Source organism: Thermobia domestica, chromosome 7 (genome assembly GCF_964235325.1).
Source record: "Thermobia domestica chromosome 7, izTheDome1.hap1.1, whole genome shotgun sequence".
NCBI lineage: Eukaryota > Metazoa > Arthropoda > Insecta > Zygentoma > Lepismatidae > Thermobia > Thermobia domestica.
Genome location: NC_137460.1, coordinates 128,793,134 through 128,820,999, shown reverse-complemented (window position 1 = coordinate 128,820,999; position 27,866 = coordinate 128,793,134). Strand labels below are relative to the sequence as shown.

Sequence of the window (27,866 nt, the reverse complement as noted above, 5' to 3'; positions counted from 1 at the left end):
AATTGCTTTCTGGTTCCCCTGATAATATAAGCAAACCCAGTAAGGCAAGCAGTTCATCCAAAGTCATATCGGCAATGGAAGGGTCATCTTTCTTTTTGAATGACTGACGTCTTCTTTCGGCTTCAAGATTTGTACAGCGCACAATATTCTCTAAGATGTCAGTTGATAAAAATAACTTAAAACAGTCACTAGGTGACTTAGCTTGTGCATCCTGCGTGGGGCCTGGTCGGATGTGGACTATTTTCTTTTGAGAAACCTTGCCAACAAATCGAGTTGTTTCCGTTTTCCATACATATCCATTTCTTCCTAAAGGTTGGGAATCCGGAAATTTTAGTATGTACTCTTCGTCTACTGAGGCAATTGGATTAGTATTTGATCCTTTCCTCTTTATTCCCTTTGTTTTTACACTGAAGACAGTCTCTAACAACCTTTCTTCTACTTGTTCTTCATTGAGTTAAACAGCGTCCTGCGCTTGACTATCAGGTGCTTCGTAATCTGGATCATCCACATCATCGTCGGTTAGAACATTAATAACGTTATCTTCTTCTTCAGAAACATCTTCGACAAATAACATTCGGTCAGGCACACATTCGGTTAGGCACATGTTCCATTCCGTTTCTCTCGGGTTAAAGTAGACATGCGAAAAAAATACATACATAAACGTATTCGTGTATGGGTAGATATGCGTAAAATATACTCACTCTTTTTCAGAAGAGACAAAGCGAGGGCAGCAGCTGAAGCAAGACTGGGCAGTTCTCTCGGCTGCAGATAGAGATTGCTACAATGGAGGCATTCCAGGCGGTAAAGCCTCCTGCGCGACCTGGGTGCGCAGTGCCATACATAAACACAAGGTGAATAAGTAAAATTTACGTAGTCTACCAATCTAGGGTTAAAAGTCATCATCACTTCTGTTACTTATCGGTTTTAATACCTGCAGCAAAACGTTATGAAAAAAAATATATCAGATCGAGGCGATTTAACTCCCATCTTTATTTTGAAAAAAATATTTTTTTTTCAGGAAAACCATCAAAATTAAAAACAAGGTTTGTAGTGTTTGTCATATCAATTTGCAAAAACACTCCATCAGTAAAATCATGTAATTTATTTTGAAATATGACAAACACTGTCTGCATATAACATGAGCTTGTGTAACTTCATCTCCAATTAATGATACAATCATGTTTTATTAGGAGGATATACAATATCAAGAAAATACGAGTTGTTCCTGGTAATAAACCGTAATATATCATTCACTTTCCCCTGTTATATTCCAGGTAATCGAGAGCTGTAATTTTGTAAAGAAGAATAAACAAAAAGAACTAAAATATTAACATATATGAATATCGATCAATGTTTGTGATAATATTTCAATCGGAGATATCTCCACTCTCTCTTTCTCTGGATTAACATATTCATGATTTTTGCATCTCAGCTCTAGATGGAAAACTTTGAGCAAAGAGAATCTCATACAACCTACAAGAACAAATGCAATTTAAAACTATTATGTTTACTTGAAATGGATTTGAACTGAAAATCCTCAGATTTCTAAGCTAGAGCCTATAAGAACTCAACTATTCTTTCACTACTCCCGACGACTCTTTACGTGAGAGTTTTGTCATGAAATAATTGTCGGAACGGAGAAAGAACGGAAACAAAGCTGATAAAAAAAGAAATAAACACAGAAACTGTTGGTTTGCCGAATGAGTGCTTAACTAGCCAAGTCTCGGTTAGGACAATAGTTTTAAACAAACTTTAAGTGTGACACAGTATGTCTTTTCATCCATAAAATATTATCTGTTTTGGTAGGTATTCAATAGTTAAACCAAAATCTAAAAGGAGCGTATTGAGTGTTTAAGTAATATATTACTATCTGTAAAAAATATTTTTGTCTCGCGTCTACATTGTTTAACCCTTCTTGAAATAGATGTTATGAATCGTGGTGGATATAAATTTTTGACCAGGTAATGGGGATTGCTTTGGAACGTGTGCATGGGCTTTCTTGTGGTTCTTACATTTCCTCCTACTTTCTTCATTCCACCAATTTATTCATTGCTCATCTTCACCGTTTCCCTTAGCCTAGCTGGCATAATCGTGGGAAGTAAAACGCAAAAAATCATTTCATTTTAAATGCCAGTATGAGAATGAAATTTGTCATATTTGTAGTTTGGTGTGGAGAAGCTAAATTGTGAACCAAAGATCTAAGAACAACTCAAATAGTTCATGTAAACTTTGCCAACTATTATTGACTTATATCATAATGTAAGAAATACGAAAATGTTTACAAGCGAAGATAAATAACGTAAAACTCTCTAACTGGATGGAAAGAAACCTATCGTAAACACACCAAAGACGAACCACTCATCGCGTAGTGATGGCGGTTTAGTGGTCAAAGCGTTTGGCCAGTAATCTGAAGAAACTCCAGTCGGATGCCAAACTGAAAAGTTTTTTTTCAGTTTACACTTTTTCCTGGGAATTGATAGAGGATCATACACGTGTTATTATCTTCAGATGTTTTTGAGGACTTTTAGTATGTTGTTATAGTTTTATCGCTTCTATTTTTTATATATCTTTGAGCTTTTATTGTTTTTTCTATATATATATATATATATATATATATATATATATATATATATATATATATATATATATATAGTTATTGGCATATATTTTATCTGACTTATTAATTGAGTTTCCACTTCTTTCCGTTTAGCAGTGCTTTTGTTCAGTTGAACTGTATTGAGTTTAGCCTTTAATTCTTTCAATCTTCCAGTCCTGAGCGACGTTATTAATTGTGACGGGGACATATAGTCTCGTTGCTGACGCTCAAATTACTTCCCAGACTCATACTCATACTCATATTTGAATACTTGGATGTTTCAATACTTGAACTATCAAATCTACAGGAATAATAATAATTATCTCGTTGAAGATTAAAAGCTAAGAGCTTATTATTGTTCAGTTTATACAATTGCAAGCAGGAACGTGACATTTGTCAAAAGTATTGCAGATTTGTTTAATGTTTCCCACTAGAAAAGGGGAAGACTCTTATCGTTACTAAAACAAAACAAAGGAAATCGAGAAAGGAAATAACATTTTAATTCGAGACATGATAAGGCTAACTCTAATTATCGTCTCAATTTCCAGATGGGAATCGAGACGAGACGAAAAATATCGTAAATATTTCTCGTCTTATCTCGATTCTCGGAATACTGTATGTTCATTCTTTAAGTAGCAGTTGCTGTGTACACTGAATCTTGTATGCTATTTTGTTACTTGTATTTATGAGCTCATCGAATTATTGTATATGTAGGGTCTTGGCAGTGAAGCTTTTATAACTACTTCGGCGTATCCTAAAATTTAGTTCACTATATGTCTTACTGTTCTCTGGTATTCGGTTATTTTTGTTTCTGTTATTTCCCTTGAAACGTATAATTGAATACTTTCTACGTAAAACTTAAGTGAAACACTATTGTTTAATATTTAGTTAGTTGTATGGGTGTGTTCTGGAGATCCGGACCCCATCCCCGAAATCCCGCCCTTTTTGTAAATTTTAACCTATTTAAGGGCAACTTTAAAAAATTAATACCATTTATTGTTATTATTATCATTATTATTATTATTATTGTTATTGTTGTTATTATTATTATTATTATTATTATTATTATTATTATTATTATTATTATTATTGAAGTTTTTTTAGTTTAATGGTTCGCCCTATACCAAAAGGGCTAAGTGCCTACTTTACGGTATTTTCAGTCGTAGCCCACCCTGCTCTGGAGCTTGTGCCAATGAATATTTCCTAGCTTTACCCCGTGTGCCATGTGTTGGACAAAGGACATTTGTGGATGTTTTCTCGGGGTTCAGATTCCTCCCTCTTCCTTCATTTGTAGCTTCCCCATCCGCAAGAAGCCAACACAACACAGAACAACCAGTCAATGAAAATATTTAAAGAAAAAATATAATCGACTAATCACCCTGTATTCGACTAAACGAAACTACACAGCAGACGAGACTACGGACGTGCATAGCCACAAGACGCAAGCTACCTGCGTATCTGAATAATGCAATTACCAGAGATGTTGGATATCATATAAAACATATAGATATATAAATAAATAAATAAAATACCAAATTTTCACTTATAACAATCTTTGTTACATGTAAACCTTGTGCTGAATATATACTTATATGTTAGATAAATATATATTCAGCCAATGCAACAACAACAACAATAATTTTAAAAAATGGTCAATGTTCGTATACATATAAGCACGTTAATATTATTCAAATTTCAATTTGTAATAGGAATATTAACTAACAATTCGATTTGATTATAACTGATAGCAACAAAATTCAATTTCTATATTTGAATAGTTATCTATTTTTCCCAGCGATTAGGCAAATCCTAAAATTAATCAGTAAATTTGCAGAATGACTCAAGCCAAAGGTTCAATCCTCAAAGAAATTTAAATATAGAAGAATGTTAACCAAATAAGCGTCTCGATAATTTCTAATCCAAACTCTCGCAAACTTAATCCAAAAATTCCAAATATTTTAGTTAATTCAAATTCGTAATATATTAACTACTAGTATGTTCATTTACAAGTACTCTATGACCTTGAATAATCAGAATTACAAAATTTTGTCGCTATTCTAACCAACTCCAAGGAATAGCTAAAATACTATGTTCCACTCAACCATATATATCATTACTTGACTAAGGAATATAGTTATTACGATCTTAATATTTTTAGTCTTTTCAGCACAAACCTTCACTAATTTTCTAACCAATTCGGTAACTAATAATTCGTTAACTAGTATTTTCACTTTTAGAATGCAAGGCAATGGAACTCATAAATATCTTTTTTCGGCAAACAACAGGAAAATGATACAACATATCCGGCTAAATATATGAAAACAAATTCTCACTAATGACTTAGTATCATTCAGGCAGCAAATGTACTCAACTTCTTTCAGCTTGTTAGATTCGAATTTTTCTTGTGACGAAAATTCTTAAAATTCTTGCTTCTCAAATATTTTTTTCGAACTACATGCAGAAAAACTTAGTTTCTACTTCGCGATAGATTTTTACCTCCGAAACGTGAGATCTACGATAGAAATATAGATTTTCTTTCTCATCGGATAGCAACAACGTATTCAGGGTCAGAATTTTCTTATAACAAAAAATCCCAACCGTTTATAGATTTAAGGTCCAGCTGCATTTTCTTTCAAAGAAGACTTTCCATGTGAGCAAATTATAACATTAATCATGCTTCAAATTCAGTTCTCTTCTTCTTTTCATCATTGATTATCTTGTTTTTGCCCAGCTTACAAGTATTTCCATATTTCAAAGAGCATTACTCCACATACCTAATATCAATTTCCCTCCTAAATCAGATTATGTGATGTTCCATTGATTTCAAAAGGTCTGTGTTTCGAACGTCCATTGAGATGTTCAGCCAGGTTCCCCTGCACGTGGTTAGGACTCAAACAAATAATATGTCTTATTCCGAGTCCAAATACGAATTTGCGAAAATAGTCGGAAACAAATACCGAACCAATGTCTTCGATACAAATTCAGGATATTTTATTTATTTATTTAGAAAACAACACAACAGGCTTAATGCCTAATGATAGTGTCTTATAATACATACATAGACATATATACATTTACCCTTACAATTAATCAATTCACTTCGAGTGTCAGGTACTCGGTAATAATCATGTTTCTAAATACATATTCAACATATTCCTTAACATCTTTCGCCAAACTATCCCAAGTATTTTTTCATAAGTTTTTTAATCGTTTTATACATAAGGGAAAGAAAGAATTGTTGCGACTATGTAATGAAATATATGAAACAATAGAATGGCCAAAACACTTTCTGAAAACGATCATGATATCGATGGCTAAAAAATCGAACCAAAAGACATGTGAGAATTATATAACTATTAGTCTCATATCTCACGCAGCCAAAATTTTGCGCCGGATACTGAACAGGTTATATTAAAGAACAAATAAAGATGTTTGGGAGGAGCAATTCGGGTTCAGAAGCGGCGAGGGTACAAGAGAGGCAATTGGATTATAAAGGGCGAACGGTGAAAGATCAATAGAAAAAGGGAAAGAAGTGTATGTTGTATTTATTGATCTAGAAAAGGCTTTTCACCGTGTGAATTGGGAATTGTTGTTGGGAGTTCTACCGAAGATAGGATTGGAATCGAAAGATAGAAGACTCATAACAAACTTATACATGAACAAATAAGTAAGTGTTAAGGTAGGGGAAGAACTGACGGAAGAGAGTATAATTGGAAGGGGAGTTCGACAAGGATGCTGCCTCTCTATTATTTTACGTATATCTAGAAGAGATAGTGAAAAAGTGCCTATATGATGATGATGGCATTTCAGTAGAAGGTAGAATGATTCGATGTATAAGATTTGCAGACGATATGGCGCTTCTTGCAGAATCTGAAGAGAAAATCAATAAAATGTTAGAAAAATGTGAAAGGCCTTTCAAGAATATGGGATGAAAATAAATATTAGAAAGACAAAAGCCATGGTGATTCGAACGAATGGGTCTGTGTCAAATAAAAATGTAGGAGGGGAGAAAATAGAACAAGTGAATAGTTTTCGATATCTGGGTAGTATTCTTAGTAATAACATGAAGTGCGAACGTCAAATAAAAGGAAGGATAGGAATGGCGAAAGAAGCCTTTAGGATGAAGAAAGGTCTGTTTTTGAGACATTGAATAAGGAGTTGAGAAAAAGATTCATAAAATGCTTTCTGTTGAGTGGTGTAGTGTATGGGGTGGAAAGGTAGACATTACATAAATGTGACGAAAAACGATTGGAAGCCTTCGAAATGTGGGTGTGGAAGAGAATGGAAAGAATTAGTTGGGTCGAGCGGTAAACGAATGAAAGAGTGTTAGATCTGTACCCTGCTTCCTTCTCTAAAACCCAACAAAATGATGCTGTTGCCTTCCTCGTAAAAGCCGTCACTGTATGTGTCCCCACTTACATTAATCATATGACCCTTTAGTGTAAGGAGAAAGGAAGACGTATCTATGGGATTTTTATTAAAAGCACTTTATCTCTTTCTTGCGGGGAACACTTTGTCTCAATAATAAAATGTACTTATCTATAGTGTTTAGGGTCCCTGGTTGGATCTAAGAGCGGAGAAATTTGTGGTGGACGGTATCATATCAATGAGTTTTCATGATTTAATCTCTTGTTCTACATTTTATTGCACATGCCTTAACGAATGGGGGCATATTTGTTTTACGTTAAACTGAATTAATCTCCATGCGAGTAAATTTGTGGTGGGCAACATTGTATCCATTAGTGTTCTCTGAGGTTGATCCCGAAAACTATCTTTAAAATCGTCATGTGCCAAACATGTCTCGTCTCGTGTATCTTCTCGAAGTGTTCTCTCTAGTCCCGTCTCATCTGGTATCGTTTTTCTCATTTTACTAGTCTTGTCTCGTAAAATATTGCAATATATCTTGGGGAGGGCACGAAAAAATTTTTGTAGAAACTTGACTCGAATCGAAAGAGACATCTACGAGCTCGACTCGAGAACTCGGCTCGTAAAATTTCTTTCAACTCGACTCTATTCGAAAAAACGTGAAAGATAGGCGTTTTTAATTTCAATACGAGAAACTGGTTCTCTACCGACCTCGGTAGTTCTGACGTCTACGGGACTAGGACATCATTAACGAGGATCTAGGTTAGAGTTCTAGAGGAGTAATTTTCGGGCGAGAGCCAAAAATGTGAAAATTTATAGGGTGCTCGCCAAACATGTTCAAAACGGGTCTTCTCTGGTAGGCCAAAATATGCCGATGGCTCATCCAACCGAGGTGGCTCCACCCTATGGCTCACCCGAACCGAGCTGATAGCTCACCTCAATCGAACCGACTTGAACCGTCATCCCAACCGATACTCGAAACTAGACCTCAGAAACAGTGATTTCCTCGGAACTCGATCGAGAGAATCACCTTTGACTCGACTCGTGCCCAGACATAAGTATGTCATGCAAACTAAAGTAAAATATAGGAGACTGCACCATGCTCATGAAGATACTACAAAGTTATTCCACACAACACACAAGACAAAAAATGTTACTCTAGCTTGGCCGTGAAGCATTCACCTCTGGTGCGTGTGGTACTCGGTTTGATCTCTGTTAGTGCCATGTGAGTTTTGTGGTTGATAAACATCGAGTGTCTGTTTTCTCGGAGTTGTTTCGTATCCTGCCATTTTCTTCATTCCAGTTGCCCAAAGGTTTTAAAAATTAATTCAAATATGTTCAGAAGCCAAGGACGAATAATGTACAAGATATATCTCTGTTGTTAATTGTCTAAATCTCCTCGACGCTGAGCTTTTTTTATTCTGAAACATTGAAGTTTGTTTTACCAGCTTGAATACACGTATATAAATTGTTTATAGCAACATCGAAGACGAAGACAGTGATGTCAAGTAATATGTATACGACAAACAAAGTTGCACTGGCCCCAGTGCAGCAAATAGGTATCATCATCCCCAATACTTCCGTTGCAGGGTGATCCAAAATATAGGTATACACACCTGCATTAATCAAGTATAACATTTTAGTTTATGTGTATATTTGCTTCGGCTCTTCCGAGTTTAAGATATAAGTAAAAGCACTTTAAGAACAAATAATGAAGGAACTGAGTCTACCTGATTGCTAATAATAAGGAATGATATAAATTCAATGAAATGATAATTACGGATCTGTATATCTAGTTTTCGGCCACCCCGTACTATCAGCACACTTACCCTATAATGTCTATATACAAACACAAACTTTGATTCCATATATTCTAGCCTTCAGGATTCAAAAGTGTTAACCCAGAGCGATCCGAAAACTACTTTCCATTTTAGAATGTTTAGGTTGGCTGTAATTTAAAAAACGGCATATAACAAAATAGTTTTATCTATTAATATTAAAAATACATTCTGCAATGATTATGTTATATATATACAACTGATGTATTTAATGTCATTATTTTATATAATTTTTCATGCATTGCGGAAAATATAATTTTAAAAGAGCATTGACCCAGAAGGGATTCGAACTCACAACCTTATGATTTGAAATCCAACAGCTTACCAGCTTTTTTTAATACTTTATTGTACTGTTATCGGTCGATTACATCAGAATCAATAAACAAACAAAAGTTGTACTCTTAGCAGCCAATTACATCAGAAAGCATAAACAAACAAACATACAATGGACACATCAATAAATTGTTGCAAGAAAATTAGCAAACTTTTGGTTACGAATTGGAAATGCAATAGTGTGCATGCGTAACAAAAGTTGGTGGATGTACAAAGTCACATTACCATTAAAATCATTACATAAAAGAATATCTATAGTATGGGACGTGATCCACAGAATTGCATTATGTTTAGTACAGGGATAAAATTGATAATCAGGAAATAACATTAGTGACGGACAAGTGATAGTAGAAGGAGTTGTTCGGGATATACGGGCAATAATTTTTTTGATAGTGAGACCAAATTGTAACGTTCTTTGAACAACTATCGAGCCGGTCTTCCAAAGTATCAAGAGCATGACAGGTACCGCAGAAAGAGAGGCTGCGGATACCCAATTCATAGAGTCTCCCGTTTGTAGGGTATATATTATGAACAACACTGTACCACAGAGATTGCAGGGCAGGGGACAATATCGGTGCATGAATGTTCGCCCAGATTTGCGTCCAGTTTTTCAGTGGGTACTGTTCTGCTATACGGGGAACAGAAACTGTGATAGAGTGAAATTGATTATATAATTGCTTTACGGAAAGGTCTTCAAGGTGACTCCGTGCAATAAGCGAGTAACTAATATCAATAAATACGTCCTTGAGGTATGGCACAATGCTAGCCCATGGTTGTGTATGCAGGGGAGCTTGTAGCTCAATATGACGTAATGTTACACACAAAGCCTTGCTGGAAAGGGAGTCGGAATACGAACATAATATTTGACACACGCGATGCAGTAACAGCGAGTAGCTCTGAAGTTATATATTTTTAAGACCGAGGCCGCCAGCACCTTTTGATAAACACAAGGTCTCGTGACTTACTCTTAGGCAGTGATTTTGCCACAGCAGTTGCCCTGTGTGTTTTCGCATCACACTGAGGTATTTCTTCGGCAAGGAAAATAATTCACCAGTGAGCTAACACAAGGAATTCTGCTAAGATACTTTTAGCGATGTATAACGGTTCTCAAGAAAATTATGACATTCATACCTACTAGAAACGCTGTTTTTGTTCTACTTTGACTATTATTTTAGTACTCAGGCGATAATTATGTTTTATGTCTTAACTTTGAGCATTCTTTTACATATGGAAAGATTCGTTTACATATCTAAATGTTCCATTACGTATGGAGAGCTAAATGACAAACAAACATGAGCTGACATTAATACAAAGTTTCGAAATATTGTGTCATTAAGTATTTCAATCAATGCTGCTTTTTTTCAACACCTGATAACAAGTCTTATTATATTTAAAAGAAGAAAAACACATCTGCAAACTTTTTCCTGATTGCAAAGGCTGGCTTGGAGGTTCGAACCTGGTTTACTATTTCCCGAAGATACCCGAAGTTGGACTTTGAAAATTTTTGCCTCGAAACACCAATAAAGAATGCGCTCAACCTTTTTGAGACAAGGTGTACATATGTATCAACAAGAGTGAAAGAAATATGTCTAGAATGAACCACCATTAATAAATAAATTATTAATTAATAACTGACGTGCTATTTTTCGAAAAGTATCTACAGAATATATGTGTCCCTGTTTAATCAGTTCAGATGAGTTTCTTACTCTACAAACAGAAAAAGAGCGTTTTTTCTAGTACTGTATATTGTTATGACTACTCTATATACATTATTTAAAAGTAGTTGTAGTGCCATTACTTTTTAAAATTTAACAATCTACTAATACTAGAAATCGTATTCTGAAAATCCACCAATCACACTTATTTCATGTAAGTTGGCCACCTGCCTAAATTGGCCACTTTTCAATGGAACTGATGGTGGCCAACATAGACATGTTTAACTGTAAAATGCAATTTTCCTACTAGTATTCTTCAGATCAAACAATGTTTAAATTAGACGATAATTAGTCCACCCAGACTTATTTTCTTAAAAAGATTATCATTATATCGTTCATCTCCATGGTTTTCATCATTGAGTTGTGCATTCATACATCCAATTTCTCGACACTATCACAAAATTCCTGTTTTCCGACAAAATGCATGACACTACACGGGGAGAGTTCCTTGATTCTTCTTGCTGGTACTAGAATACCTCGTCATGTTTTCCATGCATATTCAGTCGTTCTCGTATCATTCAGCTCAAATAGAATACACTGTCAAAGAATGAATATAAGGTACCACTTCTATTGTACACACGAAAATGTAATGGCCTTTCGGATTTAATCATTGGAGATATAAGAGACCTTCGTGTTCTGAATATCAAAACTTAAATCCACCTTCTGTGCGATGTAACTTGGATGCTACTCAAGGGATTTTAGACACCAACATGCTCGAATTGCAATGGATTCATGCACCTGATAACAAGCAACAACAGTAACTAACAAAAATCTCAAATAGTGATTCTACCTTTTATTAATCTTCAGCCAACAAGCATGTATATTCTTCGCTTACGTTTACCATATATATATATATATATATATATATATATATATATATATATATATATATATATATATATATATATGATGAATTAGACGCCACTGAGGAGTTTGTGCATCAATTGCGAAATGTTTGTATTCATCTAATGACTGAAGAAGATATCAATACTGATGTAGTTATTCGACACTCAAATATAATCAAGATTGCAAATGGCGTGAAGTTATTCATGAACTCTGCTGCTTTATGCCATGTCTCTGAGATATTTGCCCTGTACTTTCACCTTGTACAAATTATGATTCTTTTCATTCCTACCGACAGAACTGGAATCTTTACTGTATACGAGAAATGTTACCATACTTACATGTAGCTGGGCATCTTTTTATGCCAAATAGGCCCATCTGTACTTACAAGAAAGGTTGCGGTTGGAGGATGATATAGATCCTTATAAGTTCCAGCTATCTGCACGAGACGGTTACTTCACTATTTACAGGAAAGATATATTTTGGATTGGTATATGGTCTGATATGACATTGAGAAGGTTTTTAATAGAGCAGTGAAGAGCAGTAATGGACTGAATCATGAAGAAGGCATGACTGAAGTGGTAATATCTAGGTGGGTGTCAAGTATGCCAGCAGCGTTCCACCTACGAGAATATCTTGAAAAATTATTAAGCAAAGATGGACATTAAATTCACATTGGTCGGCATGTGGAACTCTACCAAAGCAATCAATCGTGTGATATATTACATGCAGATAAATTCTTGCGTTGATTTCGCCAGCATTCTCAATTCCCTCCATATCCGGAGCCCGCGTCCCTAATCACTGGCATGGTAGATAACGAAATGGTAAACTGTAATAAAGCTAAGAGTATGGAAGGAATGTTTGGACAGACTTTGGAAATGCGAAATTTAAACAAAAAAAAATAGTCATTCCACTATCCGCAATGCACAACGCAATGGAGCTCCGTGATGAGGTGCTGGCTGTAAACACCATGCTAATCTTCAACCGAATCATATTCGTAGTTAAGTTCGAAGAAAAACTCCGACAGTGTTTTGCTTACAAGCTTGCACCCCATCCACTTTCTCTCTACACATAAATGTTCATAAGGAATACGAAAAAGTAAGGCTTGTATGACATGTTTGAATATCGGACAGATTCTAAAACTCAAATTGTAAACACTGTACGTTACAGATGGAGATTGGCATCTACTTCATATTGTTTGGCCACAACATCGTACATACATTGACATGTACCACTCATATGTGTCCTATGTACTCACAAACTTTGGAACGAAAGCAACAGTTATTTTTATTGGTATTGTACTACAAACTGTTCAAAATCCACTGAGCTGGAATGTCGTGAGTCAAAGCTTCATTCAGCCTTGGTGTTATTCACAAAAGAAACCGTATTATCAACTAGAAAGATAAAATCTTGGGTAATTTCGAAAATAAGGATTGTTTTACCCGTGAGTTGATGGTTCATTTGACACCAGCTGAAATTCAAACACAGCAAGTAAGAAATGATGCTGACGCACTTATAGCTAAAACTGCTCTAGCCAAGTCTTTAAATAACTGTAGGCACGTCGTAGTAATTGGCGACGATGTTGACACTTTAATCCTTTTGATTCCACAAAGTAGTAATCAGTACATCACATTTCGAAAGTCAGGACGTGGACAAGAATTTAGTACAAAAGAATTTAGTACTAAGTACTTGCAAGATACGAGGGAAATTGGGCCAAATGTGCCAACTATTTTGCTCAGTTACCATGCTTTAACTGGATTCCACATATCATGTTATTTGTATCGACAGAGAACGAGAAAGGCACTGCTATTACTTCAAAACCGGGACGATTTATGCCGATCACTTGATGTTTTCGACCATAATAATACTAGTGTACAATCTCTGATTGAAACTGGCACATCATTTCTATTAACACTCTACGATTGCCCACCAACAACTTAGTAGCATCATAGGATGAATTCCAGTATCATTCATACATCCGTGCAGTAAATCGCTGCCACATTCAGAACGAAATACAATTACCAATATTGAAACCAACCAGTGATGCTGCGAAACATCATATCTTCGGAGCATATTATCAGGTTCAATTGTGGTGTCAAAATGGTATGCAAGCTACTAAATATCAATGGAAAACGTTAGGAGGTATTCTTGTACCAGCAAGAATGAACAAGGAACCCGCTCCGTGTAGTGTCATCCATTTAATATTCTGTAACTGTAATAAAGGTTGTATTCGTATATGCAGTTGTCGGAAAGCAGGAATTGTGTGTCAGTGTTGAGGAATTGGATGTATGATTGCACAACTAAATGATGAAAACCATGTAGATAACCGAGATAATGATAATCTCTAATAAAATAAGTCTGGATGAATTAATTATCGTCTAATATAAACATTAAATTTGATTTAATGAATACTAGTAGGAAAATTGCATTTTAGTTATAAACAAGACATTTAAAAGCAAAACTGCATTCAAATTACTATTTTAGTTGAGCGTTATTTTAAGTGTGTGAATTACAGTTTTCCCATTCAAAGAAGAGTACCAATTTCTCTACTTTATAATACTGTCAATAAATAATTTTTCTCCTATATTTACGTAGTGTAAAACTATGTATCATAAAAGTTTACTCCATTGGGAAAAATGTACGCCATTTTTTAAAGAAAATTAATAATTATGATAGTGAAAACGGTGCTGGGGTTATGTTAACACGATAATTGTCTGTTGCAAATTTTAAATAATTTATAGGTATATAAAAATTCCACAGACTGGGCTTGACAAGTATAATTGTTATTCGTTCGAATTTACGTTTATTAAGATTTCCAATAATATATAACAATCCTATGTATCCTATGTAATAATGTATAATGTATATATATATATATATATATATATATATATATATATATATATATATATATATATATATATATATATATATATATCTTATGTAATAACAGATGGTGACTAGAGTCGTGAAAGTGAATGTTACCTTATGCACTTTTGTACAGAGAGGTCTAAAAGTAACATTGGTTATCATTTTTTTCCAGCTTGTATTGAACCGATTAGTGTCATTGTTGGCTATGTTTGAGATACATATCAAGGGCATCTGTTAGTGTTGTTTTGTTGATGTGCAATAACTGTCAGTGTTGCAAACTTGCACTGATTTCTGAAAATATACTTTTTTAAAATAAAAGAGCTGTTGGGGGCCGTGGTGGCTCAGTGGTTGAGCCTGGGGTCCTGGGGTCCTGGGTTCGATCCCAGCCCACGCAAACTGAACTTTGTGGTGTCCCCGTGTGCGTGCGATTTCTCGGGGTTCTCCCATTTCCTCCCACTTCCTTCAATCCACCATATCATTCATTACTCATCCTCAACGTCTTGTTTAGCCTAACCGGCATAAGTGTGGGACGTAAAACTCAAAGATTTCATTTCATTTTTCAAAAGAGCTGTTTTCTTCTTCCTCTCTTCTTGAAATTTAACACGATGACAATATATGTTATTTACTGAGATTTTCTGTCTTTCAAGTTTTCCAACTATATATGGTCCATGATTTTGTAATAATTTGAACGGTGACTAGAGGAATTAATGTAAAGGGTGACGATTTCATAAATTCCTTGTCGTCCTCTGATGATGGCGGCCATTTTTCAAAATTGCTAGAGTGGGGTTTTAGGGGACTTTTAGTATATCATTCCTGAGACCTTCCCCTACTTCAGTAACAATTTTCAGCTTGTTACTAATTTGTTCCTTTCTCAACTCTATTTTTGCTGGACTAATTAGAATCATCAAAGAAAATTATTAAATTCAATGATCGACATTAAGTGTTTTCGTATTCTTTGTGACATGCGTGCTTTATGTCAGTGCAAGGGGTTACGGGCTGGAATTTTGAGGAGAGAGTTGAATGCCTTACGACCGTTTGTCATCCACCTCTAACTACATTTTCAATCTCATATATCCTCTGGGATGAAATGGGATTCAAGAAAATCTTATACCTCTAAAATAGAATTGTATGTTTATAAACAAACTTCTGATCTGTTCGTTTTAGGCAACAAACCATAGGCGATAATTAAAAGAAAGGGATAAGGAGTCGTTAATGATTAGTTTTTCAGTACACTGTTCAATGATTTACCAATACATCATAACGTAACGGTTGTCCCAGCTCTGAGTGGAAACAAATTATTTTCCAACATAATTACTGAATACAGGAAAAACAACATAGTTTTTCAAATTGGTTTTCCTTCGGCGAAGCTTATATGCTGTTTCCTACGTTCCGAAATATTACAGGGAAGCAATAATAATTTCAAGCACGCATGCCTTGGGAGACTTGACGAAAGTCCAGGTTCTCAGTTTATGCATTGAATTCATAGGTGATATACGGTCGAAACCGTGGACCAACTTAAAAGAATGTACAGTTTCAAAGGTTTGCAAGAGGTGGCCTCCTTTGATGTTCTTTAGTCTTCTTGACACTAGTGGAATATATGATGAAATTATTCTGCATGTAATTGCTACGAGAAAATGTTAAAAAAACAATTCTGAAACAAATAACTATCGATCTAACATATCCCCACAAGAGTAATCAAGATTCTATACTTGACTGCATCATGATATGATGATTCTGACCCAAACGTATGTTCCAAATTGAATTTCAACAGCCTCCTTTAGTCACTATGCAAAATGCAAACACAGTGGAAATATGGGCTATACACAAGATGAAAAATTATTAGGAAACACAAGACCGATGTGTGAGTTGTTGCGCTGCTATGAACATATTGCTACAAAATTTCAGAAGTAATAAAATCTTCATAAATGGCTTTAACTACAGTGCTAAAACTGAAATTTGTACATGCAATTCCTATTTAGAGAGCAGCTTTACTGTTTCCTTCTATGTACCAACAAATCGTTTGTCAGCATTACTTAAATATTCCTCGTGATTCATTGTATATAAAGCCATTTTCTTTTGTATGACATTAAAATACTTTGAAAATGATCTTACTTGGCTTTAAAGATAAAGAAAACTTAGTATATTGATTTTTCGAACACTCCATGACAAACATTCAAAATTATGAACTAATTTCACAAACATTTAAGTTTTGCATAGCTGTAGATTGACAAACAAGTGTGCTAAATGTAAACGAAATAGCGTGCTACAGTGCAATTTCTGTGGCGTTGAAATTTCTGATATTTCTTCCAACGACAAGGGGAGAAAATTGTTTTTAACTGTACTCAGAAATCCTTGCTCCATCACCCTCAAAAATTACTTGTTGCTTTGGTTTCTTACACAGATGGTTCACCTAGTACGGATATTCTCTTCCCTCTCTTTTGAATGAATATAAAACAAGGCCGTACAAAAGTAAAATAAACCAGTTCTGCTATACTCATTATACTAGCTCCAACGAATAGTCCAATTATTCCTCCAATGCAAACTGAAAGATATAAGAAAACACTAAGCATGAATGTTTTATATGTAACAAAGTAGTTATTAAGATGAAATCATCTGCTTAAGTTAAACTGGCACTGAAGTATACATAGTGTATGATTTGCATTATGAGACATTATAGATAGCTATTTACAATGCAGTTAATAAGACTGTAACAGAAATTAATTATTTACGTTTATAATTTTACTTTTGTTCAAATATAATGTTCTTCAAAAATAAGCACTATTACAATTCGTAAATATATTGACATGTTCAAAATGAGGTACTTCAGAGCTAGTTTAATCGCTTAGGAGATTTTAAAGAAAAACTACCAAGTACCTTGTTAAAAAGTATGTTCTTTCTGACAAACTTGATTTCGTTATTCAATTTTGTTCCGGTGATTATTTATGTATTTACTTCATATGTGTGAAATGTATAAATTATTTACTTATAAACTGTGTCTCTTTTGCTGTGATTTATCCTATAAAAACATGCATACTCTTATGGTAACACATCGTGCACCATAAGTGCAGTGCACCGGACACTGATGTGCATAATTATATAGGCAACGCGTATCATCCTAACTTTATCCATAGTAAACAGGAAGCATCGTATCCAAAATGACCTTGACCGCGTGGACATTAAATTTGCTTTATCAAACTTTCTTTTCAAATCAATGGTACTTATAGGTAAAACTTTTGCTTTATGTCATATATTAAAAGTTATTCCATCGCTTTACCAATCAAATGATAATAATTTATAATGTTCAATGAACTTATTTAGTTAATCTACTTCTACTTAGAGAAAAATAGTACTTGCCAAAAATTACTAAAAATAACCTAGACTTTCTTACATTGGAAGGAGTGCGGTTTGGCCAATACAGGAGTTAATTCATACAAAAAATAACACACTATTCCTACAACAAGACAGTAGTTCGTTCGAATAGAAATCTACCATTATTTAATAAAATAAATGTAAGAAAAGAACCTATATTTTACTCTGGAAAATAGGTGCGTGGTGGATCAATTGTTGCCCAAAAAATATAAAATTTACGTAATGCTTCTACAATTTATAGTTGAACGTAGTGTGAAAAGAGAATAGACTGTGACTTCTGAGATAAATGGAATCGAAACTGACTGAACGAGGCCCTATGAAGGAATCAGAGACATCTTTAGAGAAGGAACAATTCGTTACTTGCATTACGTCATATAAAAAGCAGATATTTAACAGTCCAAATGTATTGTAGTTAAATTAATGACGTTTATGTAACCAACCTCTAGACCAAACTAACGCTGGTCTAGTGCCACATATTACTTGTAATAACATCTTAGTTATTGGTTTATTATATTTGAGCTATATTTCTTGAAGTTTTCAGTGCAAAATGTAAAAGAAGTATATATAAAAAATTATTTCTGTTCGACTGAACACGCATATGGAATGCAATAAAGCAAAGAGAATTGCTACAAACATAATAAATTCAGAAACCTTTTCTTCTTATTAAGATATGCGTTGTAAAATGTAAATAAACCATATACTAACTGTTAGTCAGATTTCAATCCACTTCTGAAATCAACACTTTTCCTAAAGTGTGGTATGTCGTCTATTAAATTAAATATAATAGTTTAGTTCAAATACTTAATCAAAATGTATATTTGCAAAACTGATGACATTGACTAATATGTATTTTAAAAGAAAATATACTTTAATATTTCAAAGCTTTAATAAACAACATTCCTTCATGTAAGTACGGAGCTTAGTGTCATCTGTTTTATTCTATTAATTGAAAGGGATTGCTCATTTTAAACATTTTCATATTCATTAATTATTTTCTTAAACACTAGCAAAAGTACGTGTATACAATTGCACTACCCATAAAGGAATAAATACGCACTATGTAACAGTAGTGGGGATTAGATGCATGAAACACATTTTGAATAGAAGAAAAACATTTACATAGCAACGCCGGTAATAAAGCTCTAAATGGCGTCTCATTAAGAGCTACTTTAGTGACTGAGTAAAAACAAAACCATACTCACTGTCCGAACATTAGTATTTATAGTAATAAGTTAACTAATAGGAACATCGGACTGATAATATCTTATCGTAAAGTAATTACTTTATTACAATTTCTATAAGCCATCTTGTACTACGGGAGCGCTTTTTCCCCTTTGCTCTCTCTAAAATATATTTTAATAAAAAATCATCAACATGTTTAATAATCAAATTATCTTTTATGAATGCATAATGGAACTTAATAAGGCTCCATAAGATGATACACAACTATCTGCATTTGGAACACGAATCCCCGTACTTCAAGTCAAGCCCTTGTACATAATGTTGTAAGACATAATCCCGGACCTGTCAAAAACATTCATCTCACTTCACCTAAAGCTGCGTTTGATATGTTCTTTTCACCAGACTTGTTGGAAGAAATTAGACTGTGTACAAATCTAGAATTCAAACGCGTTGCTCGAGAAAAAAGAACTACGTGGAAAGAAGTTGATATGGTGGAACTTACTGCTTTTGTTGGATTACTTCTTCTTGCTGGCTTAGAAAGAAATTGGGATGTACCGGTAAAAGAATTGTTTCTTGAAATGTATGCAAATCCACTTTGTCGAGCTACCATGTAGGTAAACAGATTCTTGAATATACTGCAAGTAATGAGATTTGATGACAGGCGTACACGGGATACTAGGCTAAAAACTGACCGCCTTGCTGCATAAGTTTCGTATGGGATATGTTCATGAAGGATTGCTCCGAAGCTATGATTCCAGACATTTATCTAACCATTGACGAACATTTCCTGCCGTACAGCGGTCGATGTAGTTTTATTCAGTATATGCCCCAAAAGCCAGGAAAATACGGAATCAAAATATTCTGGATGTTTTCTGCTAAATCTGGTTATGCATACATTGGAATGGTGTACACAGGTCGCAAACCTGGGCAGCAAGTACAAACTAACCTATCACAATATGTTGTTCTAAAGCTATCTGAATCTTTGAAGAACTTTCCAGGGAGAAATATTACAACAGACAATTATTTCACAAGTTTATCTCTTGTTAAAGAGTTGTTACGTAATAAGATTACTTTAGTTGGAACAATTAGGAAACACAGGAGGGAAGAGCCTGCAATTATGCTACCAGCTAAAAATCGACAAATTTATTCGTTTGAATTTGTTTTCATTCCACAAGCGACAATGGTCAGTTTTGTAACGAAGAAAAATAAAGCTGTTATTTCATTATCTTCTATGCATGGAGATGCTTCGATATATTCTGAAAGTGCCAAGAAAGCCAGAAACAATAACATTTTATAACAAAACCAAGGGTGGTATCGATACTATGGACAAATTGGTACGCACATACACAACAAAGAGGCAAACCAGGCGGTGGCCTATGACCTTGTTTTACAACATGCTAGATGTCTGAGGAAATAACGCATGTATAACGTAAATAGCTTTGCAATCCTGACTACGAAGGAAATGCTACTGACCGCCGCAGAAAATTCCTGAAAGAGCTTGTGCATGCCATGTTGGAACCTCAGATGGAAAGGCGTGTGCTGATTCCTGACTTGAAGAGGCGTGTAGTGCACGCTTTGAAAAGATGTGGTATAACACGAGGACCACAAGAAGATCGTGCCGGAATTTCAAGGAAAAGGAAGCGATGGTCAGTTTGTCCTACGTCAGCGGATAAGAAAACGTCTACTGTCTGCTATAAAAGTCAAAGGTTCATCTGCACAGTTCATACTGTGTCTTTGTGTAAAGAATGTGCGTAGGGTGAGAATGTAGAGTACTTCTGTAGTGTAAGTACGTTATTACTTGTTGCTAATAATTTCTAATAGCATTAAAATTTACCTTTGTACAACATGTTACGATATGAATAATGAAATATTATTCTGAATTGCAATCAATAGTGTATTTTTACTACAATAGCATGCCTATAAACAAGTAGACATTTCCTTGTACACATAATCCCTTGTACAACCTTCAAGCACATTAAGACCGTGTGAGAAAATAGCGGTGAAGCAAACATAAATTCTGAATAAAAATTCTAACTTCTTTGATTACAATAGTAAACATGTGAACAGGTACACATATGCCCTTGTACAAATATGTTCTTGTACACATAAGCCCTTGTACAAACTTCAAGAACATTACAACCGTGTGAGAAAATAGCGACGAAGAAAACATCAATTCTGAAACAAAAATTCCAACTTCTTTGATTACAATAGTAAACCTGTGAACAGGTACACATATGCCGTTGTACAAATAAGTTCTTGTACACATAAGCCCTTGTACAAACTTCAAGCACATTAGAACCATGTGAGAAACTAGGGATATAGCAAACATCATTTCCGAAGCAAAATCTCCAATTTCCTAAAGATTAAACATCAAAAAGAGCACCGGGTCATTTTGACCCACCAAGTGTAATTACGTAGGAAAAATGCCAAGTGAATCTAAGGGTTAATCCCCTCCGGTCTGTATTTGACAGGATTGCCTTTCGACCTCTGTTGTGCTTTGCAGACGTCGTTTGGCCATGAATTGAGCATGCCTTCGTGACATTGGACACAGTGCCTTTAGATAACCCACAATGTTCGCCACTGTTGCCATTGAAGTGCCACAGGCGGGCACCAACTATCACGCCTCTTTGGAAGTCTGTCAGGTGGCAAATTTTACCACACCACGACACTCACAGTTGAACTGATTACATCTGATGGAAGAGTACGGTACACATGACACACTGAAAACAAAAACGAACGGCAACTGCAAAACGTGTTGTACAGTAGAGGACCAAAGTTACGTCTCTTGTTTATATTTTTGTCTCTCCCTGTATATAATTCGCAAGTAAATTAAAATTACTTACATTTGAGTTGATTATGAACTACTGTAATACTTTTGATATGTATGTCTACCGTTGTGAACTTCAAATACTCTATAGCATCAAAATAGTTTATATGATAAACGTTTTGGTGAAAACATCTTCGTAATTGGCGTTTGTGAAGTATGAGGGGGATGCTCATAGTCGTTGTCTCCAATGTTATAAAAAATACAAACTACAGAGCTAAATATGTATTACCAAATCAAAACTTACACAATTCTCTACAATATCGAATACTTTTTTTTCTCTTAGTCGCCATTTACTAGAATATATTTGCTCCCACAATAAACAAGGTGTCTTTCCGTAGGCGTGGAACTGATAATCATGTGCGCGTAACCAAAGGCGAACCTCAGTCTCAATTTCTGCATTACATGTGTAGTTCGTGTCCTTTAAGTGTTCCACAAATTTTTAGTAACAAAAAATACTACAGTAAGATTAGGCGTGTAAGGTAATTGAGGTAGCACAGTGAATTCATGGTTTAAAGAGCAGATGTAGTCATGTGGCCTATGGGTGGGCCTGCATTCGGATGGTATATGTGACATCCACTCCCAGTCGAATCTTGTTAAGATATATCCTTAATCTTATCAGTGTTAACGCATAACCGTTTACACTCTTCTTGTTGTGCAAAAGTTCACAACGAACAACATTTCGGCTATCGCAGAACAGTGCAAAAGCATCTTTCCTGATGATGGCACAGTTTTGGCTTTTTTGGCTCTTAGAGAAACTCTATGGGTTGTTTTTGGTTTTCAGGGTTATAATGATGGACGTATGACCAATCGCCTGAGAAAATTCTCTGTAGAAATGCATCACTAATTTCTACAAGTGGTTACCAAATATGTAACTTAGTCTGTTTAATTTCTTGTCAACAGACAAGGCACCCAACGGAGACACAATTTGCGGCACCCTAAACATTCAACAAAGTGTGTCATCCTTTCACGTGAGATGCCAAGAAAATTGGTCAGTTTCAGCTGCGTGATTCTTCGATTCTGACGAATGAATCCATTAGCGTGTTGTTTGTGATATTATCTATCATACTCACTGTCATACTTCCTGTACGGAGTTCATCGTTCAATGATGAAATGCCCAAATCTGCGTCCTTGGCCTTTCGGGTACAAAGAGTCACTGTGCCCACATCAACCATGCTGCATCATACAGTTGCATCATTCGACGATGAATGCCATGAGAAACACCTTTTGCCATGAGAAACATCTATCACTGCTAGTTGTTCCAATCGTGTATCCAAACATCATCTGATGTTTACACATATAGCATCTTAGAATACGGTCACACTGGCCTCAAGGTTTGTGAAAGTCAATGTCATGGAACACCAGTCGCACGGCTTCACCCATTCGACGATTTGTGAATATAGCTACGCTTTTTTTTTTATACCAGCTAGCCTACGCTAGCTACTACCCGAAGAGGGTTACGCCCTCTGTAGGGGAAGAGATGTTTAGTATATTCTGCTATTCAGAAAGCAATGGTTGGGCTATGGGTAGGTACAGAAAACTTTATTATTCACACTTTCACAGTCATTATGGCCTTTAACCATAATCATGAGGAAAGGTAAATACATAAACTGCAGTGAGGGAAAACCATAACTGTAAGTGATATGATGTGGAATGATGAAATGAAGTGCGAAACTCACTACAACACATAGGTTTTGTTAGTTGAACTAATGCTGGTTATCTTTAGGGGCTGCGCTAGGCATCAATGAGGACAGAGGAGCCCTGTTAGTACACAAGGTGTCACTGTGCATGTGATGGCCATATGTGAGGTAGATGAGCGGCTGTAGTGTATGGCTCGTAGTAGACGGCGTCTGGGTGGTCTGGAGGTAGAGTGTAATGGTACAAAGTGAATAGTAATGAGAGCGGAGGGAACAAAGCGGCAACGGGAGAGGTACTTCGGGCATGATCGTCAAAAGTTTGCTGAAGAAGTGGATGATTGTTGTGCAGGCGCTGGGTAATATATTTAGTGCGTAATGTTTCTAAATGATATAAGATATGCGGAAATGTAAGTCTATGATAGAGATCTTGTGTGGGACTTGGTAATTTGATACGATAAGCAATTCGCAAGGCATGACGTTCCAAGATGCATAATTTCTCATAGTATGAGGTCGGAGCAGATATCCAAGCTGTAAATCCGTACGTTAAAATCGGGCGGAGGAAAACTTTGTACGTGTTAAGAAGTGTATGAGTATGGAGTCCCCAGGTAGTTCCAGCAAGACCTTTCAGAAGATTGAGGCGAGAGTACGCCTTCTTGTAGATATCTTTCAGATGTGGTGTCCAGGTTAGTTGATGATCGAAGGTTACTCCTAGATATTTGACACTGCGAGTAGGTTTTAAAGGTACATCTTGTACAGAGAGGTGTAAGAGTGTTGGGTTGCGGTGTACACGTGAACGATGCTTCGGGGCAAGAAATACAATACATTGAGTTTTTGCTGGGTTTATTATCAGTCTCCAGTGGGAGCACCAATCAACAAAGACATTGATAGCATCCTGGAGAGCCAGATTAAGCTGATGAATTGTTTTGCCCGTCGCAAAAAGTGCAGTGTCATCGGCATACTGAAAGAGCTTAACATTATCTGGGACTGCTGGGAAGTCGGAAACGAATAGAATATATAGTAAGGGCGACAAAGCCGATCCTTGGGGAACTCCAGAATTAAGAAAAATAGGAAATGAAAAACTAGTGTTGATACAGACATAAGCCAATCGACAGCTAAGAAAATTAAAGATGAATCTAAGGTAAGCAATAGGCAGGCGGAGCTGTTTGAGTTTATAGATGAGAGCGGGATGCCAGACCTTGTCGAAAGCCTTCTCGAGATCAAACAGGACCAAGCAGGACGGGTTGCCTGTGTTAAAGTGAGTATAGATGGAATTTGAGAGGCGGAGCAATTGGTCATTAATGCTGAAAGAAGGTCTGAAACCAGCTTGCTCGAGTGGAATGACGTGGTGATGTGCCAGGTATGAATGAAGACGTTTGACAATGATGCGTTCCAGTATTTTACTGAAGGTCGATGTTAGTTGAATAGGACGGTATGAGCTAACAGAAGCAACAGGTTTATGTGGTTTGAGAAACATAAGAGTTTTCGAAGTTTTCCAGTCAGCAGGTACAAAGCCAGTGCGAAGGATAAAAGTAAAGATGTGACAAAGCAGATATAATACTACGTACGGACTTTCTTTAATGTGTCTATATGTAATAGAATCCATGCCAGGGGCTGTGTTACGTCTGTGAGCTACAACTGAATTGATGTCAGATATAGAGATCGGTGTAGTAAGAGGATTGTTTTCAGGCAGAGTGTGATTAACATTAGGCTGTAGATGAGGAGAATCCAGATTGAGTTTGTCGACTGGATGAGAACGATGTGGAATTTCAGGTGCAAGAGGCGTAAAGATGTCCTGGAGATATCTTGCAAATGCATTGGCCTTGTCTGTATCAGTGTGCAGCGGAGTATTATTGTCGATAAGAGGATATGTTGTACGAGTATTTCGACCTGTAAGCTGTCGGAATCTTTTCCAATACTGAGTGGGATGTGAAAGTGAGCCGAGATTGTTGCAAGCTTTGACCCAGCATCGCAATTTGTAAGCCTTAAGATAGTTGTGCACCGTTCGTTGCAACTGCCTGTAATGATGAAGAGAGTCAAGGTTGCCAGTGGCAGCAAAATCTCTATAAAACTGTCGGGACCGTTTGATCAATGGTAAGTATTGAGGAGGTAAAGAGGGTCGAAAAGTCGAAACTGTTGACTTAGGGATATGTTTGTCTGTGGCGTTATGGATAGCATTAACTAGAGAATCCAAAGTTTCAGAAAGTTCTGATTCTGTAGCTGGTGGCTGTAAATGATGAAGATGATCCTGAAGATACGATCTGTAAGCTGTCCAATTTGCTTTATCGTAACGATAGACAGTACGGGGAGAAGAAGACTGAGAAGTGGTAGTTACACGAGTCTGAATGTCTAGCTTGATTGGAGCATGATCGCTACCAATGAGATCAAGAACGTTAACACAGCTACGATGTGACATGTTGTTCGAAACAATAACTATATCTGGAGTAGTCTGACTCGCGGGACGAGTCGGTTTTGGAAGTGGCAGAGTCACTCCAGTAGTATGACTGGTGATGTAGTTGAGGAAACGATCCCGTTGAGTATGTGTCCGGCTATGTAAATTCACATCTGCCATAATGATGTAGGTACGGAAGGTATTGGAGATATACTGAAAGAAGCTGAACGGAATATCATGCCCAGGACGGATGTATATAGTTGCTACAGTCACATACAATTCCTGATAATATAATGATGTGATAAGGTATTCAGGAAGATTAGGCAGAGTCGGAGAGTGACTACGAAATGGAATAGACGGTGAAAACCCAATCGCTACTCCCCCGTTGGCTCGCCTAGCAGGGAAAGTGCTATCTTGGCGTAACAGTTGGAAGCGAGGTATGCGGCATGACAATCTGGGTGTGAGATGTGTCTCATTAAGGATAAAGGCATGGATTTTTTCTTCGAGTAAAAGTGCTTCGAAGAGCGGCTTATGCTGTGGTAAAGAACGGATGTTTAAGAACAAAAAGGAGAGCGCCATAATGCAGAGAATGATGACAGGATAGCTGTTAAACCTCCGTTTCGAGTACATTTGAGTGATAATAGACGACATTGCCGGAATATGTTGGATAGATATTTGCGTGGAAAATTGCCTTAGCCGCGATTTGAATTTGTTGGGCGATGTGATCTCGAAGGAATGGATGGATATTTTGTAGCGAGAAGGTAAGAAATGTGAGAAGCTGATGGACAGTTACAGGTTGCTGTAAAGCTGGATTGGCGGGTGGTTGGATTTGGTCCGGTATGCGTAATGGTGCCACAGTCTCTGGCTTTGTTGGTTCAGGAGCTGGTTTGGATCGGCATTTGTAACTGTATGTAGGGTGAGAATGATCTTGACATGTGGAGCAGGTTGGAGGTGATTGTAAATTTGTACAGCTTCTTGTAGGGTGAGGGCCGGAACAATAACCACATTTGAACGGATTTTTACATTGGGAAGTAGAGTGCTGACCATAGACCTGACACCGTTCACAGCGAATGGGTAAAGGAGCGGAGGTGCGTGATGGTTCAACACGATGGCGTTGTTTATAGATATAGGCGCCACGGGTGAGTAACTCATCGATAGTCTGTTGAGAGTTTGTGAGAACCCGCACCATGTAGGTCAACCCATGATCGTTTTTGATTCGGATACATTTTATGATATTGTGCCCTTCCAGTTTAAGTTCTTCAAAGACCTCCTCGTCACTATAGCTCGGATCTACCCCTCGTATAACTACAGACAATGTTGGTGATTTCCTCGGTGGTGGTGGCTGTTTCGGGCGTTGGTCGCTAAGCTCAACCAAAAATCTCAAAGCTGCACTTGTTCCGTGTCGTACGGAGAAACTCCGGGTCAGGCGTCTTAATAATCATGCCGTTCCTAGTCTTGACTATTTGAGTGATGTTCGCCCGAGGCATGTATTTTGTGATCTGTACTAAAAGTAGCTTTGGATTTGAAAATTTTGGATCAAAGTTCTGAAGCAGGAAAGAATGGATGGCTGGTCGACTAGGAGGAGGCAGGTTTGGAAACTGACGATCATCCTGAATGTCAATGATCATGGATGTCTCAGAGCTGGCATCGCTTAGCTTATGTTGACGTTTAGCGGGTGGTAGTTTTGTGGATGCAACAGGAGAACGTTGACGACCTGATGAACCCTGACTGCTAGAAATCCTTTCCAGAGAATGGCAAAGTCGTCTAAGCGGTTTCCCAGATGAGCAAGAAGGTTCCGGTGCTATAGGTGGTAAGCCAGAATGTTGTCCAATGACAGGTTGGGACGCCATGAGTCACGGTGTAGGTAATGAGTGAAAAGGTGTGACGAAATGAAAAGATGAAAT

At 36.4% G+C, this 27,866-nt stretch overlaps 1 protein-coding gene across 1 annotated transcript; it reads right to left on the bottom strand.

The window, feature by feature from the left end:
* Nucleotides 1-1,412: 1,412 nt before the first annotated feature.
* LOC145689332 (uncharacterized) lies at nt 1,413-26,541 on the bottom strand. Its single transcript, XM_081763479.1, has 2 exons — nt 25,139-26,541; nt 1,413-1,473 (listed from the first exon to the last, which is right to left on the bottom strand). The coding sequence occupies exons 1-2, from the start codon at nt 26,539-26,541 to the stop codon at nt 1,413-1,415; spliced, it is 1,464 nt and encodes a 487-aa protein (XP_081619605.1).
* Between the last annotated feature and the right edge of the window lie 1,325 nt (nt 26,542-27,866).

Excerpts from the sequence above, each read along its gene's own strand:
- LOC145689332 (XM_081763479.1), bottom strand. The coding sequence starts at position 26,541 with ATGGCGCTCTCCTTTTTGTTCTTAAACATCCGTTCTTTACCACAGCAT. Across the intron at positions 1,474-25,138 it reads AGACACATTAAAGAAAGTCC|GTTGTATGAGATTCTCTTTG; the intron begins GTACGTAGTATT and ends TTGTTCTTGTAG.